This window comes from Abramis brama, assembly GCF_963993115.1.
Source record: "Abramis brama genome assembly, chromosome: 9".
NCBI classification, from domain to species: Eukaryota; Metazoa; Chordata; class Actinopteri; order Cypriniformes; family Leuciscidae; genus Abramis; species Abramis brama.
This window is the reverse complement of record NC_139971.1, coordinates 29,006,791-29,034,704: the sequence shown is the minus strand read 5'-3', so window position 1 is coordinate 29,034,704 and position 27,914 is coordinate 29,006,791. Positions and strand designations below refer to the sequence as shown.

Genomic DNA, 27,914 nt, shown 5'->3' with positions numbered 1-27,914 from the left:
TCTAAACCAAACATAGTGTATGGGAAACTCGGATGCTGATATGTTATGACAAGTGCGATTTTTTTTTTTTTTTTTTGCTGCATGTCATTACAAGCAGGTCATGTCATCTACGTTCAGGCTTGTGGACAAAATATCAACAGTGGAAATGGATGGAACACCTTTGACTATATAAACACCAACGCTGAAGAAACGACGATCTGTAACGGCGACATGAGGAGGTGTTATTGAAGGACACAGTGACCTCTTCTCATGTGTGTTTTCAAGTATTATCAGGAGCATAAACGCAAAAAAAGCCTTCTGTGTATACTTTTACCCATAAGATATTCTACATTAAGTCTGCACACGCTATGCTAACAGCTAACAGCTAATACTTTATCGGGGGGCTTTTTGAATGACACCGTTAATGAGGGTTTTATATCAACAAGTACTTATAATCATAACAGCCCTCTTTCTCGATGAGGAGCGGCCCGAAATATGTAGCGGGTACGTCGGTCAGCTTTGAGCTCTTTTAAATGAGGGAACGGCAGATTCCTGTTGGGACCTCAAAAGTTTGTATCCATATTTCAAGGCCTGGTCTGAATCCAGACTCAAACTTGGGTTAGGTCTCTGAATCCAATATCCCAACTGAAGTCCAGATTGTTAGTTTGATGGGTAATGTGTGGGTTGAACATACATATGAATGCTTTGTAGCACACTGCAGCAAGATTTCTCTTCGAGGACTTGAGGTTTTTGGTTGGCTGCCAGGAATTGAGTTTGATTCTTGAAACAGATTCTGGCTACTCGTCCGCACTTTGGTCCAGTAGTCTTTATCTTTCCGTATGGCTAGTTACGAATTTAGCCTTTAGAGACTGTCTTCCAGCGCCTTGCTCTGCGGTTCTGGCATTATTAGGTGTACAAATTGCTTGAATTCAGAGCAACAGTTTCAGCCTCAGTTTTAGCTCTTTGAGTAGTTTCTGAATAATATGTTTCATGGCCAAGCTGGGAAAGTTCTCAAGAACTTTTTCAACAAGAGCTGTTCAGATGATCCTTAAATCAAGAAATAAACTGTCGGATTTATGGAAATTCTGTATTTGTGTTCTTATATATCAGATCGTATGTCCGATCCTGCTCGTGTGATCTTAAAATGTTCTTCATCAGTTGTTTAGTTCTGAGTTTGGATAATTTTTGTACACTTTATGAATCCATCCAGCATAGAAGGCCACATTCACGAAAATGGCCGGTCGGTTGTGTCGGGCACATCCTCTGCCGTTTATGCTCACGCCAACAATGACTTTACTGTTACTCTCTTGGCATACTAGAGGGCCGCCATAGTCTTTCTGTGAGCATGAAAAAAAAAAGCAATAGGACAAAAATAAATATTTAGAAATACATCCAAAGTGTAACAAAGTTAGAAGGTGGAAGCGATTAAGATAAACTCTCCAAGACAAACTCTACCGGTCAAAAATTTGGGGTTGGTAAGATTTTTAAATGTTTCCAAAATAAGTCTCTTATGCTCATCAAGGCTGCATTTATTTAATTAAAAATACAGTACAATAGTAATATTGTGAAATATTATTACAATTTAAAAGAACTGTTTCTATTTGAATATATTTTAAAATGTAGGCAAATTTATTCAAAGCTGAATTTCTTCAGGGCACATGAATCTTTTTCCTTCAGAAATCATTTTAATATGCTGATTTGGTGTTCAAGAAACATTTGTTATTATCATCATTGTTGTACTGTACAAAACAGTTGTACTGTATACTATTTTTGTGGAAACCATGAGACTTTAAGGATTCTTTGAGGAATAGAAAGTTCAAAAGAACATGTATTTGAAACAGATTTTTTTGTAACAATGTGGAAGTACCGTCACTTTTGATCTGTTTAATGCATCCTTGCTAAAACTTGCCAATACTTTATTTAAAAAAAAAAAAACTTACAGACCCCAAACTTTTGAGCAGTCTATCCTGCAGAGTAAATGTGATGAATAAACTCACCTCACACACTCCTTCATCCCTTCTGCCACCAGCACACAGTTTAGAACTAGTAATCGGAAGAGTCCCTTTGTGAAGCTGCTGGCATTGTTCGTTGCTCACTACAGGCAGATTAACCCTTTTCAATGTCCCCTCATGTCCAGTGCCTAAAAAAGCCAGAAAAACATCTATTAGATAAGCTACAGTATGCAAGTTTTCACATTTGGCATGTTTGCTTGAATATGAATATGAATATGTGCCTTCAATCGTCCTGCTTTCATACTGTTACTGTACATGTAGTTCCAAACTGCAAATCGCTTCCAAAATGCTTTCACCATCAACGTGAATACTTTTGGAAGCTGTTTATTATTGTTACTTGGCAACAAAACTAGAACTCTGAAGAGGATGGGGTTTTTTTTTGCTCTCATTTTAAATATTTAGAGCATTTTTGGCACTTTTTATTGGATTTTTTATTTTATTTTTTGCTGCCATGGGCCCAGGTTAATTACCAACTCAGTCCCCATTTTTTAAATTAATTTGAGTGTCGTTCCTTAGTGCTCACCCATGTTTGGGTAATAGATTCACAACCAAACTTTATGGTCAACTGAAGCTGTGTCTGCAACAAAACCTCAAATGTGAAAACAACATCAGAGACGAGAATGACGTTGAATTGTGAGCAACAACATTTACTGAGGCTGGTGCTCTGTACCCAAGTGTTTGTCTATGAGATGGGCACTGAGGCCCTGTCCCAAATGGCACCCTAAGCACTCGCGGCCTTCTTACGAGTCCGCACTTTCGTGATGTAACGCCATTTTGACTGTCGGGAAGAAGTCTGCTGCAGAGCTTGCATCAATGCAGACTCGGCAAAAGTCGAGGGCGCATATCGACCGCAAAGGGGGCGCTCGCAAGCACCCTTCTGAAACCTAAAATGACAAATGGGACGTCCTGCAGTCTCATGGACTTAACGGACATGCGCACGCGGCAGCCATTGTAAGTCCACAAGACCGAAAGTGCACATGAAGTGTGCCATTTGGGACAGGGCCTGAGACGTTGTTAAGTCGGAGCATGACAGCAATGTTGTGTGCCTGCAAAGTTGTCAGGTGGTGGGGAGTCTCTGAAGACTAGCTCTTAAGTTGAACCTACCTTTGGTATCACCCCAGCCGTACACAGAGCATATGGTGTCCTCCTGAATGCTGCAGTCAGCCACGGGCAGCTGAATAGTTCTGACACGCTCTCTTATAAGCGCAGGTCTGTGTGAAAGAGGAACAGAGAGGTCATTTCATCAACAACAAAGGAATAAGATCAAACGTGGAATACATTAATGATACACATATTGATTAATCGACAGGTCTTACCGAGTCAGTCGGAGAAGGGCGAGACTAGAGCCTTCAGGGCCACAGATGACGTGCGAGATTCTCCTCTCCTGTCTGTGAAAGTCATTCTCACCCGATTCGTTCAAATGGGATATACCAAGCCAAACTCTGTACTCTGATAGGTCAGGCACGCTGAGGGAAAAAGCATATGTTCAAATTAGGGTTTCAAGTTTCAGGCAAAAATATTTGAATTCAGTTATTTTCTCTTTAAGGTCATATCATAATTTTTTTTTGTGACAATTGTTTAGTTAAAAAAATGTATGGCCACATAAGAAAAAACATTTTTAGAATAAAAAGTCGAAATTAAGACTTAGTAAATCGAATTGCCATAATGTCACGAAATGTCACTTTAAAAGTCATGATAATGAGATTAAAAAGTCAAAATTATGACTTGCTGCTCATTAATCTGATGCGTCCTGACACAGGATGCATTGTGAACACATTAGGAGTATTTTAAACGTGGTTTTAGCTAGTAATGATGAAATTCTTATTCTTGAAATTCCCATAAGCGGAATGGCATGGAATAGCTGAGAGCAAACGCACTCTTTAAAGGATTTTAAGCAAGAACAAGCTTTGGTGCAGGAAGAACAAAACGGATGTGGCTGCATGAGGTGGCAGCTTTCATTGAACAACTTCACTATGACTTTTAAAGTCATCATTTCGATTTAGTAAGTCATAATTTTGACATTTTTAATGCTCAATTATTATTATTTTTTTATGTGCCGGGAATTGGCTTCCATACTCTTTAAATGTGCAATGAGTTATGGCACTTTGCATCAACTTTACTAGCAAACTGCATGTTTGCAAGTCCAATATAGGTTTTACTGCACCAACAACCTCTTTCTTTAATTAAAAAGTTCAGAATAAGCCAGCATAAATAGTCTTTTTTTGTACTTGGCAGGATGTTACAGTACATTTTCATAGTAAAATGTAAAATAGTAAAAAAAAAATTATCTAGTAAAATTTTATCTCAAAAAGATCAAGCTAAGCTTGATTCTCCATTAAATGACCTTTATAATGAAAATTCTTTAGTGGATATGTAGATAAATGGATGTCTAATGCCAAGAGATGCATGTTCTAAAAACATCCGCAGCTTTGATTTGTTGAGTTACATGCACGAGACAAATCCTGGAAGCCCGCTGATCATTGACCTTGTGACCCTGAGAATCCAGAGGTCACGGGCAGGGCATGATGGTGACTGTGCAGCAAGGCTGGAGATAATTACCATGACGAGAAGCACTGTCTGTCTGTCAGCACCCACTCCTCCCTGACCAGAGAACCTCCGCACCAGTGAGTGCTCCTGAAGAGACCGAGAGACACAAGACAGTGACGCATCTCCAATATGTGCCTCTCACATTATAAAACATGACAGCGTAGGGCTTTACTTCTGAGAAGCTGTGCGAACACTGACTTCAGAGACAACTGCACTTTATTTGGAGGGAATTGTATCTGCCTGCAATGTAGTATATTTATTGTATGATATAAAGAAAGTGAATACTGTTTACTTTCGTTGTAATTTTCCTGTAACTTACTCTAAATATATTGGAAAAACTTAAAAGTATCACACATTAATAAATCAGTAAACATATAATGCTATAAGATTAATTCTGTGCTCACGTTTAATACTTAAATTTAGGGGTTTGTTACAACAGTAACATTAATAGTAATGTTAATATTGATGCTTAGTGCACTGCTATTTTTAGTTCTTTCTTTCTTTCTTTCTTTCTTTCTTTCTTTCTTTCTTTCTTTCTTTCTTTCTTTCTTTCTTTCTTTCTTTCTTTCTTTTTTTGATGCCATATCAACAGCAAATGCCATTGTCATGACTCAACTCAGAGTAGTAGACATGAAAATAATCATAACAACAAAACTTTAATATATTTAGAATAATAAAAGTCTGTTTATGAGAATTTCTTTTCTTTTCTAATTTCTTTATGAAAATGTATTGTTGTTGTTGTTACATTATATCATTTTAAGCAGGACATTCAAAAAAAAAATGTTTTATAGTCAATGAAGTCTACAAAATCACATGCTTATTCTTTACCTTTCAATAAATACACATAGGTTAGTCTTGAGTTACCAATTCTTAGAACACCACCGTGTTTGTAAATTATTATTTCAAATTACCTACATGTTTTGCAAATTGCTTACCCTCTCTGTATGCTGACCATCCAACTGCCTTCTTTAATCGGGACAGGCCCGCCACCGACAATTCTCACCTGCTTGTGAACAAAGCATGATGTCTTTGTAACCTCATCTGTGAAGAGAAATGAAAAGACAAAATGAGGGGGGGCACATGAGTTTGTCAGAATACAGAAAAACATACAAATGCATGAATGTGTTTATGAAATAATCTTTCTAATGTCATCTGAAACGAAAGAATATCAGCTGGAAAATTGCATAGCCAAACAACATTTGAAGGATGTGATTACCTTTTTGTGGCAGATTGTTATGTGAGGGCTCACCTAAAAAGGAAGGAAAAGGAACAGGAAGCTTATTTTTGTTCTAAGCAATGAATAGGCATTAGAAATGAAAAGAAGAAGTGGTCACCAGTGTGATGGCTGTTTAGAGTATAATTTGAGTGAAAGTGTGTGTGAGGTCTTTAGCACAGGGCTAGTCTTGGTCCAGCATGTGGGACCAGTTAGACTTGCACAGCACTGAAACTTAACTTATACATGTGAGTGTGATTGTGACAGAGACAGAGGGAGTGCTGACAGTCCGAGCCACCTGGACTTTACACTCTTTAATTAAACTGAAGCCTCTGTGGAAAGTGTGTGCGCATGTGTGGGTGAGTGATTGATGTGCCGCATGTAGATTTATAACACATGGCCTACACGCTCAACACAAGTCTGCGGTGTCAGTGATGAGAGTGCAAGTCAACAGGAAGGCACATACGATACAGCAGTGTGGGTAAACATAATGGTCAAAAATATGGTTTTTGTCTGTATTGTATAAATAACTCAATAGTCATACTTTATTAAGATTGAATAACTCATGAGAAAGTTACCAACATTAATTAAACTTAAGTATAAAACATCAAAATGTGTGAGAGCTGTTAAATGCTATGAACGAGTTCTTAACTCCATAACTACTCCAACTGATTCAATGAATGAATGAATTACACTACTGTAGAAGTTTGGGGGCAGTAAGTTCAAGTTCAATAATATTTTTTCTTTTATTCAGCAAGGATGCATTAAATTGATCAAAAGTGGCAGTAAAGACATTTATAATGCTACAAAAGATTTCCATTTCAAATAAATGCTGTTCTTTTGAACTTTGAACTCATAAAATTAGGCATTGGAAAGTTTGTAAGTACATCAGGAGTTTATTTAAATAACACTTGCCTGATGGCTCATGATACTGCTAACCCGGACGTCGAGGTCACTTCAGTGATTTGGGAAAAGCCTGTAAAAGTCCTGGCAGAAAGCGATGCATAAGGATGTAGTGTAACAACGCCCAGTTCCAGGAATGCACCAATATTTTGTTGGTAGGACCAGTTTGCAACAATTATTAGTTAACACTAAGTTGCCATTACTTCAAAAAAAAAAAAAAAAAAAAAATGGAAACATTTCTATGGAGTGTTAAATTCACTAGCTTTTCCCTTACACTCAAAGGACTTTTACAGGCTTTTCCCAAATCACAGAAGTGACCTCGACGTCCGGGTTGGATACAAACTTGGATACATTAGCGCCTGCACTAAGCCATTCGGCTGATATCTCTAAATAAGCTCTAACTTTAATAATGTTCGACCAAGGGAAAAAAAGCTTCTGGGGGGGTGTTTGGCTCGAGGTCATGGTGCAAAGGTCCCTAGGTTGAAATTAGGTTGAACCATCCCTTTAAGCAACAGAACTGTTTGAAACATTGATAATAAGAAGAAATGTTATTTGAGCGCAGCATTTTATAATGATTTCTGAAGGATCATGTGTCACTGAAGACTGGAGTAATGATGCTGAAAATTCAGCTTGGCCATCACTGGAATTAAATTACATTTTAAAATATAGTAAATTGGAAAACAGTTTAAATGCAGCCTTGGTGGGAATAAAGGTTTCTTTAAAGATCATTAGAACATCTTTTAAACCGTAGATAACAACTACAATCAAATCAGTGAGTGAGTTGTGTGACTGACTGAAATATTTGTGATTTTTGATTTGCAATGGGTCTCAACTAATTGTTCAGACCCATTTTGGACACAAACTAGTTCATTAAAAGGAACCGATTCAAACAAATGGCTTACCTGTACATTATTATAATCAAGCCACCTATTTGCAACTTTGCAGTGGTTTGCAGTCATAAATAAAAATGGTATTGGGAGTGTGTCTGATTAAAAAATATTTTGCTTTTCAAAATTTAGTGAAGTAAAAGTAACCATTTACATTTTGTATTGTTACTTTTGTACATTTTTAAGTTGTGCTCCTACCTCCGGTTATTATATGACGAGGTAGACTGTTCAAAATGAATAAAATACAGAAAGCCTAATGCAGCATCACAAAATGCTATAGCTTTTGTAGCATTTCGCTTTTTGAGGTCAGTGGTTTACATAAGCCCCCTATTCCTCAGCCTGTGTTCATCTCTTCATGTTTCAAGTAGCACTTTTAGTGAACCCAAAGGTCTCAATCAGTTGGTAATGTCAGCACAGACATGTGTTGCTCACTCACAGGGTTTGAGAGAGCAGTAGTCCCACGGGATAGATGAGCTGTTGGTATAACACCACGGGCCGTGTTTGTCTTTGTCCGGGTTTCTGCAGAAGTTCCCCGCCTGTTCAGCCGTCAGCAAGTCCACTTCTCTTTCGTTACTGAGAATGAAAACAAACCTCATCATTACAACTTTTCAGAACATGTGCAGGTTTAAAAGAAAAGTCTACATATAAACCTCCAAAACAGGTGCATCATTCAGGCACATACAAAGTCATTTAACACTAATCAAACTGTCTATCCGGTGTTTGTAACAAGACAATACATCTAAAGCACTTAAGAAAATAGTCCAAAGAAACGTCTTCTTCTTAAGTTCATCTTAAGCCCCAGCTGTGTAGAGCTCCTCTCAGGAGGCAAGGTGAATTATTTAGCTTGTGCATTACTCATGACATGTTTCCCTAAGCTTTTCCACATTATCAGTCAGATTCAGGAGGTTTCACAGATGTAAAGATGCTATGATTCTCCAAAAGTTCACCAGAGTCCAAAGGTGCTACAACGAAGAGCACAAATATGCATAACACCAATGATCTTCTTGCTGTGTTACTCTAGGGTTCATACAATGTAAACAATCTATGCCTAATGCCTGCCCGGCAGTGACCTTTGCAACCGGGCCGTGTCTGCTCACAGGCTGCGGGCCAAATAAAGGAGTCGATTGGCTTTGATGTGTTCATGGTGAGGGGTTAAGGTGAGGAAAGGGGTCAGAGGGTGGCTCTAAAGAATCTCGTTCCAGCTGGGTTGGCCTGCCTGTAATTTTTTGGGAATTGAGTCACCCCAACTGGTCCACGTTTACTATCAATTAGAGATCTTCAGAATGGGGGTCCTCCACTAAAACGTGTTTTTCTTCCTCGGAAAACTGTGAGGGTTTTATTTTTTCAACGAAGACAAACAAAACCTGACAATCCCTGCGCTTTGCATCAATGAGCTGGTGGGGGTTCTGGAAAGGCCGACCTTTGACCTGGAACTTGTTCATAAAACAGGGAAGTTATTTAACGCCACACATCTCAGGGTGAGTGTGGATGGCAGAAACAACACAGGCCTGTTGTGGAAGCGATTGTTCAACTCCTCTGAGACTTACACACACACACACACACTCACTGAAAACTGTGCCAATTCACATTAAGCACAGGCATAACCATAACTGCATTAGAGGAAACAGACCACACCTGGCAGGAACATAAACCATAGATATTTAACACTCCAGTATGGCTGTAACTAAAACTGTGCATGCATATTTGATAGCGCCATATGCTTGTCTGTTTAAATATTTAAAAAAAACATGAGATATTTCACATAACATCAGTCTCGTTTATTCACTCTCACCAATTTAACGACAACTTGCAGCAGTTGACCCATGAACCTAATGACAAAATGGAGTTGACCTTGCAAAGCAACACAAAGGCATCATGGGATTGTCCTTGAGATCCTGCATCGCAAGTTGTGGATCTAGTTTGGTTTCCATGGAAACTGAGTGAACATCCATGACTGAAACTATGCGCTGTACCACTTTAAATGATGATTCTGCTTAATACTGGACTATATAAAATTCATAGAGAAAATTGTGTGTGCTCAAATCAAAAGACTATAAACAATCAATTTATTCTGTCTAAATCTGAGTCTGTTATTTATTCAGTTTAAAGTTGAAGGGATTTTTTTTTAACCAAAAAAATTCAAATACTTTCTCACAGATTAATATGCAGAGACAACTTTAAATATACATTTCAGCTTTAAGTTTATTTTGCAGTCTAGACATGTATGGCCAGCTTTTACCTTTCACTGTGATCTTTCCATGGAGCGCAAGGGATGCCTGAACGAGTTTTTGCCCGTTTGCCATTGTACGTGTCACCAATGCCTGTATAACACTCTGAAATAACAAAAATAAGAAAAATCAAGAGATGCAGAGATTAAAAAATGGAGAGTGCAGTTATTGTAGGCAACACAATCTTTTAAATTTTCTAAAGAAAATGTGAGTGGTGCTTGCAATCAAAACGCTCATCGTTTTCAAGCAAAAAAACTAAAAAATCAAATTGCTCAGAAAAGTAATATTTATGTTGTTAAAAGCAGGTCGATGCTGATATGGCAATAAACTTAAATACTACTTCTACTTAGAAAAGTAATAGACCATTTTTCCTCAACTGGTCACAAGTGTTTACTATTATTTATATACTTATAATATTCATTAAAAAATTAAATTAGCTTTTATTTCTATATCTTCTGTGATTTTGTTTTAATTTTTTATTTTGTTTCTATTTAGCTTAAATACTTTTTTACTTCAGTTTTAGTTTAAGTAATTTTAGTACATCAACCTAATTGGCATGGAAACATTTCTACTTTTCGTTTAAAAGGGTTTTCAAGTTTAAGTTCTCAGTATAAAACTTCAATTACAGAAAACATTTAAAAATATATATTTCTAGTTAACAATTACAACACTGCCAGCCACACAGTTTTGAAGAATGGTTCATGTCCGTAGCACAAACATTGTGGGATGAGTAACAAGGTAGAATTTATTCATTTGTTTGTTTTATGTCACGGGCAGCAGCTAAGGCTATTTTCATGGCAGGAAAAATAGATAAACCAATTAATAAACATATTTAGAAAGAGATAAAGGATAGACAAACAGTATAAACAATTTACACAGAGAAAAGTACCTCTAGATATATGCACAATATGCAAAAAGTGAAAGAAAATGCAATGCAGCATGATCGAATATAGATGTTGTAATTATCCCAATGAGAGTTCTGCCTTTAATCAAACACTGTTAACCTAAAATTATGATCAAACTCTGCAAGCCAAAGTGCTTAAAGAAACACAGCGGGTTTGTGGAAACACATTGCTTATGGAAACACAGCAGGGCTCCCAGCGCACCACAAAAGTCGAGCTCATCCCAACGGCCTCGACTGGAACGGCAGCTAAATCGATCTTAACATCAGCGCTTGTGCGAGTCCTTCTATGAAGCATCTCCTGGGCCCTGCCAGTCACACAAAGCTGTCAGCAGTGATTAATGCTTGACTCATGCTGTCTCATTCCCACACTGCAGCTCCTGCTCCCTGCACATGTTTCAGACAACCCCCATTAGTGGCCGTGGAGATCAGACTACAGGGATCACTGCGTACCGATGCCGAGACAGCCAAGAAAGAGCAAATGAAAGAGAAAGAAGGTGAGGGAGAAAGAGCTACGGCATTCTTGAGCATCATGAAACGAAATTATATAGATATTATGTCTTGCTGGGGAGGATTAATAAGAACAAAGGCAAGGACGTTTTTTGAGGGTCGTTTTGATATGCAAAGAAGGCATGACTTCAAAAGTTATTGCCTTCTTTTTTTTTTACCCAGCCAGCGAAACAAAGTTGGAAGTATGCCAGCCATAACATCATGGAAAACAAGATCAAGCCGCTAGATTATAAACATGTTTCTTAAAAAAGCAAATAAGTGTAATAGGTTTTATGGTCACTGTCTGTAAACTCGCCAGGCGTACTGGAATTTTCGCTCTTGCATAACTCACAGTCACCAGTACAGAAATACACATCTACAGAGGTGGCAAAACCAGGGTCAGACATGTCACGGTACTTCAGAAGCAATTCAAGGGTTAAATGTCTCTGGTCAAGGACATGGTGACAGTGACCGACTTGAGATACTCTCTACCAATAAGCTACAACTGCCACAGTGCTTTTACAAGATGATTTACATTTTCACTGAATCCACTGAGATGTTCAAATGCATTTAGAAGTATCAATATGCCTTAAATTTCAATAAAAAGATTTTCTGATAATAATGGATTTATGCTGATATTTTACATAGAATTATATGTATACCAATGCCCCTGTCTGAGCTCAGATTAGTCTGTAAGAATTCATGTACAATAATGTGATCCACTGAATGACAAATATGGTTAAAAAGAACATGTTACTCTCTTGAACATTAGCTACCCAATAAGGTAATGCCCTTCCATGGTAGCTTCACTGAAGAAAAACAGTAGCCCTGTGTATTTCACAGACAGTGTATTTCCAATGCCATAAACCCGATTGTGTGTGTCAAGCAGACACTAATGACATTTCTGTAAGAGTTTATACAGTACATCTTTGTTTTGTACTTTGTGTTACCCAGTACAGACTGGGTAACATAACATGTTACTTTTTCAAAAGTATATATAATTTTACTGTTCTTTAAGAACATACACTGTAACGTATTTGAGTGGATATGAAGTTAATGAATCAAGGGAGGTGAAACGGTTTAAACATTTGGCACATCTTAAAGCACACACTTTATCAGTACGCAATGCATGAGAACCGAAAAACATTGCAATGATTCTACCATTCAACAGGAACGTCAAACTTTCTAATAAATATCAGACAAATATATTGTGAATGACTCTTACCTTCAGGTTCAGAGGTTGGAACTCCACAGCGAGGAATGTTTGTGCAGAACGCCACAGGTACACTGGGGTCAGTCGTGAAGCACCATGGGAGATGACGGCCGTCAGGATTCCTACAGTAGTTCTCCCGGAGATCCCTGCCGTGCCGACAAGTACTTTTAATCATACACGTATACACACACATCACACATGTCACTGTTACAGAGCATATGTTGAACAGACTGCGATTGAGCTTAAAAACTACAGATTTTGAAGAATTATCTGGATTTCTTGAAAATATAAACCAGTATGATGACAGATAAGAATCTGGGAGAGGAAACATTCAGGTTTTCCTAGTGATGACAGAACCTGGCAGAAAGCCCTGTTGATAAAAACCAGCATACCTGGTGAACATATTTATTTTTGGGGGATGTACAATACATCAGAACTGGTTACATACAGTGCATATACATATAATTCAGGTTGATAATAGATATTTATTAGTTGATATTGGCTATTTAACTTTGCATGTATCTTAAAATGAATATAAAATGAATACAAAAATATATAAAATGAATATAAAAATAAAATAAATTATATTCATATTTTTTCATAATATACATTGTAATGTTGTGATGCCCAAATGTACTTGTAGAATTTAAAACTATTGATTTTATTGTATTATTATTATCATTTATTTTGACAAAATGGCATATATAGTATTTTTTTTTTTTAGCTTTTATTGGTATTCAGTCAGTAATAAAAAATGATATAGTATATATCGTCTTTTTGGTATCAAGCATAAGTCCAATATCGTTGCATCCCTATGTTTCTTGGATGCCTTGCCCAGAAAGGGATTCTTGAATACTGAAGTAGATTTTCCAGCAAGACTTCAGCCTACCACCTTATAAAAAGGCCATCAAAGTTTGACTGTGCATGAATATAAACCAGCATGGAAGTCCAGCCAACACATATTTGAACAATATATAAATACAAAAGGAATAAAGTTTTAGGAGCATTTTCTTACTTGCAATGATAATTCTGTGGAGTATAAAAGTGTCGATGGGGAAACTGGGCATCCCATCTCTGACAGGTCAATCCCTCAGGGGTGATGCCAACCGTTCCACGATAACCCTCTCCGCGTCCACGAAAACAACTTGTTGTGTTGTCAACGTCACCGCCGTTGTCTGAATCTGAGTAAACGGTGCAAAACATAAACAGAAAGACAAAGGAAGTGACAGAATGAGGCATAATATCACTCCTTAGGCATGATGAACACTGAATCATTGATTCACCATTAACTGTTAAGACAGCGCTACTTCAGGGAGGAATAACAACAGCTTTGTCCAGCTTAATGGAGAGAGATGCTTCCTGAATGAGTCAAAGCAGTCACTAAGTCTGTGACGAATGCTAAAACAGTAGCCTACAGAGCTTTTTTTAGGGTAAAACGTAAGCGTTTCATGAATGATATATTGTTTTTGTCCATGCATCTCATTGCAATATATTACGCTCATTAGAGACAGAGTTATTATGTTTACCTCCAATAACCTGATCGTGCTTCAGTCTGCTAATGAGGCTATAGCAGTAAGGGGAAATGGGCCACGTCCTGCTAATAAAAAGTCAAACTCTCAAATGCGTTCAATACACTGTCAGAGTTTGAAGAGTTATACAGTGGATCCCAGCGTATGTGATGTTAATCTATTCATTCAATGATAGGTTCGCATTTTTTATTGCGCTAAAGAATGCTTACTCAGGCAGTGGTGTGTAATGTCATGAAGACAAATGCAAAGGTCACGCAATTGGAAACAATGAGGTGCTCTGTGCCTTAAAGTCTTGCTGTGTTTACTGAAAAGGAGCATGGTATTTTTAAAAGCATGTTTAGCTTTATAGAGGATCAAATAGTCTTGTTAACGGTGACGCTCTTTCTGCAAGAGGATGAAATCCACTTCTTGCAAAAGCAGATGCGTCTATCATGATTTCCACAGGTGGGAAGTGAGATACATGGTTTAACTCTGTTTTGTTGCTTATTGAGATGCTGAGGTGTTTGAAAAGAAGCTGTGTTTTGCCAAATAGAAAAAAGCATGGTGAAAAGTGTCTCCCAGGATGATGATCTTCGAGAATCTGTCACAGGATTTTGCTCAAGGTTATGATGGAGGGGTTGCCAAACTGCTCTGAAAAACAAAAGTGACCCCCGTGGTTCGGTCTATAAGGGTAAAATGCCTGAGCGTCGGACGCCTGAGTTTTTGTCTCGCTTCCCACTTGAACCAACATGCCGTTGCATTGCTAATGAAAATAAACGGAGGCAGTGCGATGAGGAGGAGGGGGGGGTGTCATTATAATAATAGGTTTTTGGACGCTTGTGAGCTTGTGTGTTTGAGCGCGCTGGGGGTTTGAAACCCACACGCGTGTTTTGTCTTTAGCGTGGAAGGTTTACATAGCACTTGAAACTCAAGCACATTACTCTCATGCAGATAAGGGAACACTCTACTGCGCTGATGAGGAAAAATAAACACAGAGGCACGGTCCTGAAAAGACAGGGCATGAGCTGAGGAAAGAGAAAGAGAGAAGAGAGTTTTATTGGTGGACCCTCCTCTCTCTCTTCTCCCGGTTACAAACAACATTCCTGTGAGGGTCCCAAACGAGAGGGGAGCCTGGGCTACAGGAAGAGGAAGTTGTAAATTTGGCAAACTCTGCCTCTTTTCATTCTTTTTTTTTTTGTCTCTGGCTTCTTTTTTGTTCTCCTCTGTCTCTTCATCTTACACATAGGACTCACCGCACTGTTTGATGTTACAGTACTCCCATGGAGTGCTCGGATCGGTGGTGAAACACCAGGGTCTCTGGCGCCCGTCTGGGTTCCTGCAGTAGTTGTCCTTTAGACCTTTATCGGGGTACCTGTCATAAGAAGGGCAAAACGAGCACACTTAACACGCCACATATCAACCATCCCAGTTCTACAGCAACTTTGATTTACAGCCAGGATAAAATTCTAATAACCTCCAGAAAATACATAACATGCTCTTTGCTTCTGGTACAGCAGTTCTTAAGCCAAGCACACAAGACAGAAGCCTGTTGCCCTGCACACACTTAAAGACGCAGAAGTCACAATTTTAAATTTTCCAGTGTCGGACGATATTTTTTTATAAAAAATTAATGAATGTTTTTATTCAGCAAAGACACATTAAACTGTAAAAAAAAAGTGACAGTAAAGAAATGTATAATGATACAGAAGATTTATATTTTAATTAAACGTTGTTCTTTTGAACTTTCTATTTATCAAAGAAACATGAAAAAAATTATCACATTTTTTTTTTATTACTATATATTATTATTAAATATTAAATATTAAATATTAAGCAGCTCATCTGTTTTCAAGTGTGATAAGAAATGTTTCTTGAGCACCAAATCAGCATATTAGAATGATTTCTGAAAGATCACGTGAAACTGAAATTCAGCTTTGCCTTCACAGGAATAAATTACGTTTTGAAATATATTAAATAGAAAAATGCCTTGGTGAGTATAAGAGACTTTCAAAAAACGTAAAAAAATCGTACTGACCACAAACTTTTAAATGGTAATCATACAGGAGAAAATCAAATAATTTGAGTTTGTGGCAAAACCTTTTACAGTGCTTGTATATTGTAGTCTTTCAATGCATTTGATACTTCAAACTCATAAAGTTGAACTGAAATTACATTCATTAATGTTATTAGTTAAAACATTTGAAAATGCACCTGCAGACTATTTTTCCAGTCATAAGGATTTCTGTAAAATATTGTGCAAAAATCTCATCTCATTCTCGTGAACACAATCTTGTGTCTTGTCTCGTCTTGTGAGATAAGTATCTTGTCACACCCCTAGTAATTGTGCATGCCATTTCCAATATTTCTAATAATTCTTTTTTTTAATAACTTAAAATCAATAAGTGAATATATGACTGATTTATAGTGTTATATTGACACTAAAGTTGGCTATAATGCGAAACTTTATGTTGCAGACTGGTCATGTAGTCTGCCTTGTGGTGTTCAATGGGTTTTTATAACTGCTTGTACTTCTAAAACAAACAAAAAAAGGCTCAAGACATCATAGACAATTTGCCTCTTTGGTAGGTTCACACAAAGCAGTCATTTGATGTAGTGATTTATATCAAACAGGGGCATGGCCCAGTTCCCATGAGGTCATTTGGGAAAACAAATTGATTGATTTATCAAATATTTTTAAAAGTTCCTCACAAATGCCATTCCGGATTAGGATAACGTCAAGAGCATTTTCCATGCATGCAATCTGAGATATAAAAAAAAAAAAAAACAACTTTGTGTGTTTAGAGACTCTGAAGGGAGGGTATTCAAACAAACTAAACGGACATTTATTTCAAGATTAATATTGTTGTTTCCCAGAACTAGTAAAGATGTAACTAGGGCACTGGGAAGGTCATACAAATGCCATTTATTGGCTGAAAAGTGCATACATGTACTATACATCAGGTAGAAATGCGGTCAACTGTTCCCTGTTAGTTCCTATGCTAAACAAAATAGATGTGTAATTGAGAAAAGATGTGCAGGGAACTTATTTTTATAAGTTATTATAACCATAAAGAATAATGTTTTCCAAAACAAAGTGTAATTTTTCATGACTGCTGTTAGCCATCACTTTAATATGCCTGCTCACATTGTGATTTCAGACAGATTAAAGCATAGCTGAGTTGTTTTCCACAGTACCTTTCAATAGCATGAGGCAAATGATCCACTTATGACACCAAATTTCTTTAGCATAACATTATCAATTGATATCTGATTCCTTTGAAAAATGATCTGAAAAATGATCTGACCATCAACTAAAGTTTTACAAAATCCTGAAAAACTCACCACCACAATGCTAAAGTGTTCTGAGTGGTTTCGAGGGTGTTGCTATGGGGTTGCTAATGTGTTCTGTGTGGTTGTTAGTGTGTTGCTAGGGAGTTCTAGAAGGTTTCTATGTCTTAACTCAAAACAAACCACCCCCATGTCTCCATAATATTCTACATTCCTCTTGTCCCTCCTTCAATGTTAGTCTATGGATTTTTTTTCACCTTTTAGTGAAAAATCATAATTTTGATCGTTTAGAAAAGTAATTGCCCACGTTTTTGCAACAAACTGCATGATTTTTTAGGTATCACCATAATATACAAAGGGCAAACAAAAAGGATTTTTGCCAAATTGGCAAAGCTTCTCATAAAAATCATGACCTGAAGACAGTCTGATGGATGTCGTCCCTTACCGTTTGCACTTTCTAGTGGGTCTCATACCTTTTAGGGTGGAAAAGGTGTTTATGTGGTTCCTCAAGGTCCCAGCGCTGGCACTCCCGGCCACTCTCCGTGTGGTCCATGGGTCCACGGTAAATTTCTCCATTACACGTCATGCATTCCACTATGGATAAGGAGCATTCCTCATAAGAATGTTAACCAGGACGATGCCCAAAAGACCCCAGCTGAGCGACATTAGCATGCTTGTAAAGGATAACTCAACAGGGTTCAACCCTTGTTGTCATGTTGAACGGTAAGAAGAACGAAGAACCGTGGCAGATCTATGGTACAGTAGTAAATTTGTGCACATGTTAACTATGCATAGGCTAATCACTAACAATTAATGACGGCATGGATTCTTATATTTATCAAGAAGACAAGCAATTACGGAGCCACATGTGACCCTTAGAATGTCTAAAAAATAAATCATCTGATGCTTCAATTTACTAGGCAGACATACCACCCATTAGGCCTTGCATTTATCCCCAGGGGTACGTTGCAGCTTCTAACAGATTTCATACGATCAAAGGTTAAAGCAACGTAATTATTACAGTACTTAGTAAAAAGCTTAGTCACTGTATGACCAAAACCAAATATCACAGCAGATGTAGGTCACCTCAGCTAGAGTCATCTCTCTAAGTCCTGTTATTAGTTGTACAGTACACACAGTATAAGGAGCAGATTGCTGTAGTAGAAACAGATGTTAATGTCAGCCACTCGCATGAAAGCATGATTTTCCTTCTTTGCGTGTGTCTGTGTGTTTTTGATTACGGGAAACTAATTTATTAACAAACCCTCCCGGACATATTTCACCATGCAACTATTAGAATAGACAAGAGGCTCTCTTTGTTAGCCTGGTCACTATCTCTGCAGAAAACCTATCTTTATGCATGCAACTCGATGTGATCTCCTATTAACGAAAATCCCCAGTCACTCTAACCATCAAGCGCTTTCATTCTTCTACAATTGATCAAACTTTAAATCCAATAAATTAGCAATTCACGTGAAAAAGGTGTTTTTAAAAGGCTGAAAATCAATTAAACATCCTCTAAGACTTTTGAAGTCTCCTGATTCACATACTTTTATCATGAAAACAATACTTCAGTAATCGCACATGTCTAGATCTTAACAACATGCTAAAAAATCCTGGTCTTGAACTCACCCTCCGAGCACTGTGGGATACTGCAGTCCTGATGGCGTATTCTGGGGTCCGTGGTAAAGCACCAAGGACCTGTTGTGGTGTTGTCTGGGTTACGACATAAATTATCCCGTAGATCTCGGTGCTTATGCCTCTGGGGTAAGAAACTGATGGAGTGAGGACAGAAACAGAGGTGATGTTTATAAAATCATACACACAAGCAAAATTGTTCCAAATTCTTTAAACAATTACAGTTACTCTTTGACACATGACTTGACATTTTTAGCTGCATAGAGTGAAGACTGATGATCGTATTAAACCAGTCTTTTTAGTGACGTCAACAATCCTTTGCAATTATTAGCTGCTTTGTCTTACTGAATAAAGAAACATCACTACAAGTGAGCTAAGAATTTTATTGGGTGTCACATGACACATTTTTGACTTCCAGCCAAATACAACAGAATATTACAATAATATTTATTTACATTACTTAAAATGGCACGACTATCGGTAGCTTTAACATCAGAATGCAGCTGTTATTCTACATTTCATTGTGATGCAATAACTTATATTTGGCCCAGGGGAAATTGTTACCTCTTCATTTTTTCACATATGGAAAAAGTACAGAGGTTTGACCTTAAACCAACAAATGCATGTAGACAAATAATGATTTTGGCAAGAAAATGGGGTAGTATAAAGCTTTTGGGCAGAGAAGGTCAAAAACTACACAGGCTACTCGTATTATGACGTTGTTGTTTTAAGAGGGTTTATTCTTGGTTATTTGAAAGCTCTGAAAGCTCCATCATCACTACAAAGCAACTACACACTACATTTACAGACTTTTTTGTCATCCAATAATCCATTTATTCTAAAACCAAAACTATCTAAATACAATGGATTAGTAGTATATTATGGCTAGTCATGTGACATGGTGACCACCATTATGTGGTGACACCCCATTTAGAACAGCTTTTGTTGGGCCACCATTATGAATAAAATCTTCATCTACTGTAAGTGCTCATCATTTTAAACCTTTTTCTCAAAGTTACTATTTATTTATTTAGGGGTACAACTTTATATAGAGCTAAAACTCTGAGATTCTGATATATGCAAATAGTTGCAAAAAGTATTTTACCCTTGCCATGCAAATATTTGTAAACCATTAATAAATCATTGCCTTAAGCCAAACAGTAATTATCTTTTGTGTAATTGGCAACACAAATTAGCCATGTTCAAAATGATTGATGAATACAGATAAAAATGCAATCTGTGACAAATTAGCTGACCTACGGGTCTGTTCGGTATTTCAAAACGTTCAGGTCCATTGGCTTCTTGAGCCGATAAAACATGCCTGTGATGTTTCAGAGGCAAGCATATCAAAAGCTGGCTTTAAAACTGAGCTGATGTCCATTAGAGAGATAAAAAAAGCTGAAGGAAAAAGAGGAGAGAGAGGGAGATATCCAGTTGGGAAGTTGGTGGTAGGACCAAGGTCTCTGAAAGGTAATTACATTTTCAGGATAAAAAAAAAACAAGAATGTGCATGAAACTTTTAGACAGGCCTACTACCAAAAATAGGGCAGATCTATCGTATCGACTTGCTGTACAGGAAGTAAACCGAAAGCACCATGTGGTGTCCCTAATGAATTCCTGCAGCAGTAATGAACTTGTATCAAAGACGTGTTCTGCATTAGGTATCTTATCTTAGCCTTGTGCTGCTTTCTGTCAAACTCCTACTTATGCACAAACCCTCAAATCCTCTAAACATGACATCAGTTCCAGGCTGCAAATGGCTTCTTAATGTTTATTTTTAGATGTTAATGTATACAAAAATGTATATTTTGGGTAAACTTGCATTGAATATTTACACATAGGAATAACTGTACACAAACGTCTATTTTTGGTCATGCAAGAACGGAAGCAATTGTTTGAACCTATTGGCTGTTTGTTGGCATTCCTGCCATTGACCTAATTGTCTCTATCGGCACTCCACTTCTGAGAATCATCAAGTTGCACTTACTGTCACACTTAGACTCAGCGAGAACCCTCTCGCGAATCAAAGCCAGTAAGACAGCACACATAAACTTGCACATTCATCATCATTAGAGGCTAATGGGGATTTTTATAACCCATCGAGTCTGTTTTGCCATTAGCTATCTAGTAGTGTAAAATGTGCATAAATAAGTAAACTGAAACATACCTAGGAGATGTTAACCGCTATCTGCTCTCCACAATACTTTGGATAGCCACAGAAATGCACAAAGTGGGTAATAACCGCCCATAGAGAGAGACCGAACCAAGAATGAGAAGTAAAGAGAGTGAGTAAGCACTTACTTGTGTTCATGTGGTGTTTTGGAATTCCAGAGTTGGCACTGGACTCCACTCCTGGTCACTGATCTCTTTCCTTTGTAGTTGAGTCCATTGCCGATGATGCATTCTCTCATGAAGTCTAAAAGACACCGTGCATACAGACACACCTGAGGTTATGCAACAATCTTTATGTGTGACACTCGGGTTCTGGAAGCAAATATCTCATTCATTTTCACCAACGTGATATTTTAAATGTAGAATTTAAATGAATTTAAATTATGAAATTCTTCCCTGATAAGCGGAACGGCATGGAATAGCTTTGAGCAAACGCACTCTTGGAAGGATTTTAAGCAAGAACAAGCTGTGGCGCAGGAAGAACAAAACGGATGTGGCTGCATGAGGTGCCAGCTTTCATTGAACAACTTCACTATGACTTTTAAAGTCATAATTTAAATTAAGTTAGTCATAATTGTGACTTTTTATGTGATTTTTTTTTCTTATGTGGCGGGAATGGGCTTCCATAGGAATGGGCTTAATAGTTACTTAATAGTATACTTAATAGTTTTGTTGAATAGTTGTTTTTTTTCAGGATTCTTTGATGAATAGAAAGTTATATAAAGTTATTTGAAATAAAAATCTTTTGTAATGTCTTTACTGTTACTTTTTATCAATTTAATGTACAGTTGCTGAATCAAAGTATTCATTTCTTTCAAAAAAAGGAGAAAAAGAAAGTTTTGAACCAAGGTTGCTAAAAGTCTTTAAATGTCATTTTTGCAATTTATTGTCAGCAGTAATACATATAGAAACGCAAAGTCAACAGAAATCCCAGCCTGATCTTTGTGTTTTGGGGGAAAGTGCTACTTAAACACGAGTTGATTTGATAAATGTCAAGTCTTAAAGGCAAGTGTTTTATACTTCAGATAATCTGCAGTATTATAAGAAGAAGAAGTGAACAGAGGGGTATTTATTTCCAGGGACATAGAGTGAGATTTATTTTGCTGTGTCATCCTCATCATGATGGTGGATAGATAGAATATGTGTGTGTTTGCATGAGTGTGTCATCATCACATGGACACTGATCTCACATTTATTCACACTGAAACTTAATTAATCCTTAAGAGTCCAATACTTGGCTAAGGTTTAAGAACAGCTCGTCATATTATGAAACCCCTCAGTGGCAGATCATGCCAGCATAAGCTTTAAATCTAGATGTCTTGGTATTGAGATTTAAAAGGGTTTACATTTTGGTGAGATCATGGAGTTGATATTTTATGCTTGACTGTTTTGGCTTAGTTTGAAAAGCATTCAAATTAAAGCCCCAATCTAAAATGTTACATTTCACGAGTTCACATCTACATATAATTAGTACAATAAGTTTATGCGTATTTGGTGTGCTGTCCGGGGGGAGGGCTCCGAGCTCGGAGTTAGGCCCGAACCCAGAGTACTCCCCCCAGTTGGTAAGTGTAGATGGAACTGGAAGTGAGGAGATGGGGTGGAGGAGGGATGCTGACAAACTTTCAATGAACAGAGATAGGTCTGCTGTGAATTTATACTCTGTCATTGAGTTGATTACTGATTAATCTCCAGCTGTGCATAATTTGGTTAATTATCTGATCCTGCTCCTCCCGAACTTTGTTAATGAAACATCATTATGCGTGACATCAGACATTTAAAAAATAAAAATGCACAGTGAATATGATTGAAAACAGTTCAGTACTTCTGAAACCTGGTATAGAAAAAGAATATAGTTTTGGAATTGGGGAACAAAAACTGAAATTACATTGCTCAGTAATACTTTATTTTGATGGTCCACTTTAGACATTGTACTATAAGTAACTTTGCAACTACATGCCAACTAACTCTCATCAGAGTATTAGTAGACTGTCTGCTTAATATCTGCAAACACTTTATTTTAATGGTCCTGCAACAGACATTTTACTGACTATAAGTAACTATGCAGTACATGTCAACTTATTCTACTAACCTTAACACCTAATCCTAACTTAACACTCTACTAACAGTTTACAACAGTATACTAATACTCTAATGAGAGTTAGTCGACCTGTACAGTAGTTGCATATAGTTGATATATTGTGCATTCCTATTAGAACTACTCTCTGGATCTACTCAAACCTAGTGGCAATAAAGCAGTTTACCTTTCTTTTCGTATAGGTCGAAGTTGAAGTCATTCTCCAATTGGACACCAATGGTGAGGCTGTCGTATGATAGTAAATGACACTTTGCACTTTTCTGATTAAAGCTGAATGCTCTGCAACGAGACATGGCAGATGTTAATCATATTACATTATGTTAAGCATATGATAAGACGAGGGTGACAAGAATGATGATTGTGAACCTTGAATTGAGACACGTAATGTCATCAGTAGATATTATTATCATGTAAAGCAATGCATAAAATAGCTACTGTTGTACAATTTTTGTATTTTGTCAGGTGATGCCTCCCAAAAAAAAAAAAAAGAAAGCATTGCAAGAGCTAAAGATCAAAAGTCATGCAACTTTGTGCAATTTCTATCTACTAAGAGCTGCATTTTCTTTCTATGCAGAAGTAACCAGAGGTCATCGACCTAAAACATCAAAATAGGAAATACTGGGACTGCTGATGTTCGATTTCCACTGATGAAACAGATTCCAGCTGCTTCCTCTCCAACTGTGTTGTACACAATTAGCCAATCCAATGCTATTTCAAATCAGCGTGTTTGGAAACAGCAACTTGGGAGTGTGCTTCTTTTATTTAGACACTCCGGCTTTGGCTGTTTATGATTACGTGTAAGGTGGGGTGTCTCTGTGCTTTAACCTTTATAGACCTCTGTACCTGCAGGTGAACTGAAGCTTCCTGTTGCGGCTACAGCGGCGTGCACACTTTCCCACGCTCATCTTGCGGCCTTTGGACATGTAGGACACATCAGGTGGCGTGGCCAAGCGCACGGCATCAGTCTTCTGGTAGTCTTGCAGGGCATGCCTCTTAGTTTCTGCCACACAGAGCATACATGTTAGGATGGGGAGAAGCAGTAGTCGAATCCTAACATGAATTTCATGACAGATGGTACGTTATTTTCTTCCTCTTTATCAGTTAAGGCTGATCATAAGCCTCATAGGAGAGAGCAGAGTGGCCATAAAATAGAATTTGAAATATGGAGAAAAAAAGGAACTAAGATGATGAAATTGTATTTCAACAACCTGCTTAGATCACAGGAAGAATGGGAAAATCTAAAAGTTTTCATAATCAACTAGACAGTTGGATGTCTGAATAGTCAGCAAGTCAGCGTTCAAGGAATAATTCACCAAAAAATGAACATTTTACCATAATTTACTCAATTTACTCAAATCAAATTACTCAAACCTGAATGCATTTCTTTCTTCTTGCAGAACATAGAAGACATTCTGACGAACGACTTTCATTGCATGGACAAAACAAACAAACAAACAAACACAGTTTTCCAAAAATCCCTTTTGTTTTCCACAGAACAAAAATCTCAGATATTTAGAAATACATGAGGGGGAGTAAATGATGACAAATTTTTCACTTTTTGGTGAACTTTCCTTTTAAGGAAACCTTCTGTAATTGAAATGGTCTCACGATCCAAGTCTGATCCAAGTGTGCAGCACCAAACCTTCTAAAACCACCACAAGAGGCCATACATGCCAGCTGCAGTCATAAGAAGTGAGTTATCTGTCAAGCACATGGTTAGAAAGCACCAATTTCACAGCCACAAACCACATTGTAAGATCAGACATGTTTTTGGATGTGAAACAAGCCCTCAATACTGATAGTAGACCAACCAAGGAACATTACTCTCCATCTAAGCTCTAAAACTGACCCAAAGCCAACAGTCATGCTCTTAGAAAACACTCCAGCTCTTGACTAGCTCTGAATATCAAAAAAAAAATGAGTCTGTATGGAACAACAAGCAACAAGATTGCCAGTTTCTCAGTGCACAACACTCAGGGTCATCTCATAACATTATAGACAGTAACATGACTATGTTTATACAATATCAGAGAAGCCATAGTAGTTTGATGGAAGTAAAGCATTATAAATGCATAATGTAGGCCTATGTATTCTAATGCTTGCAAAACAACAGGATAACTGAATGACTCAGTACATCTAAACAAAGGTTTTATTCCCCATTATACATAATGTATTGCTATAAAATCAATAAACTCTATGATCAAAACTCAAAACAACTAACAGGCCACATTGATTCTTCAATGTCACAGATCGTATTGCAGATTAGAAACAAAATGACTAAACCGCGGAATAATTAATATGCTTTGCGCAATAAAGCGGTTTTGATTTCAGAAGAAGAGTTTCATAGTGCCACACTCTAACACTTAATCTCTCACTTCGGCTCGACGCACACTGTCGGTGACTCATTTATCCAGATGTTTTTGGAAGAAACAGCCCACTCACCATGAATGTCAACATCTGTGAAGTTTTCCGTAGTGAAACTTAATGCAATGTTTGGGAACTGTGACGATTTTGATACATGTGTAATTTGAGTCATGAACTCAATGCATTTAGATGCTTTTAAAATAGATTAAAAAATTGAAATTTAAGAGATTAGTTAAGATGAAAAAATGAATGGCGTTTAATCTGAGGATACAATTGTATGTAGCACACTCCTTTACAGTATATTTAGCATTGGTCATCAAATTTGATTGGCTGAGCAGTGTTCCAATAGGGCTGATATACAGTTCAACAGCAATGGAATGTTTTCCTGTTTGCATCATCTCTGCTTGTCTGTTTTTGTGGGGTTTCAAATCAGAGTTCGTGATTTGGCTTCTTTTGGAACAACTTTCTTTGTCAGAGAAAAATATACAAAATAACAAGCCATTTTTATCTGAAACATAAAGAGCTGTTGCAACATCACATTCACAACCATGTCCTGGTCTGCATACTATTAGCATGGCCAAATCACAGCCATGTTAATATTCAGTAAAATAACACTTTGTTTCATATTGTTTAAAGACCATGTGAAACAGAAGTTGTGACCAACTTTACTTTAATATTGAGGCATATTTCCGAGGGAAAAGTAATATTGAGTCAGAAAATAAAATAAAGGGAGGGGCTTGATTTTAGTGAACCTTCTCCTTGGCTTGAAGGGGAGTGTTTAAAGAGTTAATTTACCCAAAAATGAAAATGATGTCAGTAATTACTCACCCTCATGTTGTTCCAACCCCGTAAGACTTTTGTTCATCTTCGGAACACAAATTAAGATATTTTTGATGAAATCTGAGAGCTGGATCACTCCTTCATAGGCTGCTAGGTAATCGATATCTGCCATCCCAGAAAAGTTAGTAAAGACATTGTTAAAATAGTCCAAGTGACTACAGTGGCTCAACCTTAAGTTTATGAAGAGACGAGAATACTTTTTGTGCGCAAAAAAACAACAAAAAAAAACTAAAATAACGACTTTATTCAACTATTCATTTTCTTCTGTGTGGGCTTCTGAGTGAGTTCACGTAGTGTAACAGCGCAGCGCTTCTGGGTTGTACGTCAGAACGTAGGCTCACTAACCCAAAAGTGATGCGCACAACCCAAAGTGAGCCAGCTCTCAGATTTCATTAAAAATATCTTAATTTGTGTTCCGAAGAATGAACGAATGTCTTACGGGGTTGGAACAACATGAGGGTGAGTAATTACTGACAGAATTTTCATTTTTGGGTGAACTAACCCTTTAATAATGTTCTGCCCAAGACGCCAAACTGACATCAACAGAGTGGAAGAAAATTATACAATTTTACCTTTTTTACTTCTGTAAATTAACTTGCATGGGCTATTGTTCACCACAAATCTAGTGATGTGCGCAACCAAAGTAAATAGAGTAAATTTAGATTTCATTCAGACTTTCAATATCTTGACAATGCAGTAGAAATTAACATGCTTGCATAACATTCTCATAGTAATATTATCAACAATTATGAAGTATATAGTATAGCCTACATGTTGTAACCATGTGAAACAATACAATATAAACATGTGAAATAACATGTTTCATTATTGTTCTTATTATTATTATTATTTAATAATATATTATATATAATATGTTTTATCAAATAAAAGATTGTGTGACAAACCTCTAGATTCATCCCGAAATTGTACACAAGGTTTATGAGTCTATTGGGCAGTTGTTTATTTGAAAATAAAAGGGTGAACATTTGTGTCAGACAACTGATTTGTTTAAAAGGTTTCTATATGTAAATGTAACAATAAATCAGTGAGCTTAATCTGTATGACGACTTTCAAAAAATTCATTATGTTCCTTTCGTGAAACAAAGATACTTAGGCTATACGTTAATTTGGCGAAGCCCAAAAGGCACCAATTAGGAATGACCCTTAAATAGCATCCTGTAAGCTCGTGAAGATAGTGGGCTTCTCCAAAACGCTGGTACAAAAAATAACCATGCCATATTCAGCCCTGAAACCTTTTACTACAGTTGCTGATATTAGCCTACTGTTAAACATGATGCAGCTATTACTGTAAACACATGATGCAGGTATTACCGCAAAACATGATACATGATACATATAAAGAAGCTTCTCTGACTGAAAAAAAACTTACCTGAGTAAACCAAAACAGCCACACATAGCAAAATTTTGTAAATCCACATGTTGCTTTAAATAGTTTTAAGCGACTCCAAAAATACAAAAGAGATGTCAGAAGTCTCGGCGTTTTCCTCCTTTTAATACGACTGTTAGTAAGATTCTAGTCTACCAGCAGTTGCTGTTGCTGTGCTCTTGTGGACAGTGAACAAGCGCGCGATGGACTGACTGAAGATGAGCGCGAGCTGAGAGAGTCTACCTCACGC

General features: G+C 37.3%; 1 protein-coding gene across 2 annotated transcripts; it reads right to left on the bottom strand.

Annotated features, from left to right (window-relative positions):
- Positions 1-76: 76 nt before the first annotated feature.
- hgfb (hepatocyte growth factor b) lies at positions 77-27,914 on the bottom strand. 2 transcript variants are annotated; one of them, XM_084123872.1, is made up of 19 exons: positions 27,668-27,914; positions 26,266-26,382; positions 23,917-24,073; positions 23,240-23,352; positions 21,108-21,222; positions 18,801-18,943; positions 17,642-17,762; positions 15,134-15,252; positions 13,388-13,553; positions 12,385-12,518; positions 9,781-9,874; positions 7,978-8,114; positions 5,755-5,787; positions 5,474-5,579; positions 4,551-4,625; positions 3,308-3,457; positions 3,096-3,202; positions 1,977-2,119; positions 77-1,316 (listed from the first exon to the last, which is right to left on the bottom strand). In XM_084123872.1, the coding sequence occupies exons 1-19, from the start codon at positions 27,714-27,716 to the stop codon at positions 1,134-1,136; spliced, it is 2,262 nt and encodes a 753-aa protein (XP_083979998.1). In that variant the 5' UTR covers positions 27,717-27,914; the 3' UTR covers positions 77-1,133. The 2 variants fall into 2 exon arrangements, with proteins under 2 accessions (XP_083979998.1, XP_083979999.1); XM_084123873.1 differs by lacking the exon at positions 26,266-26,382.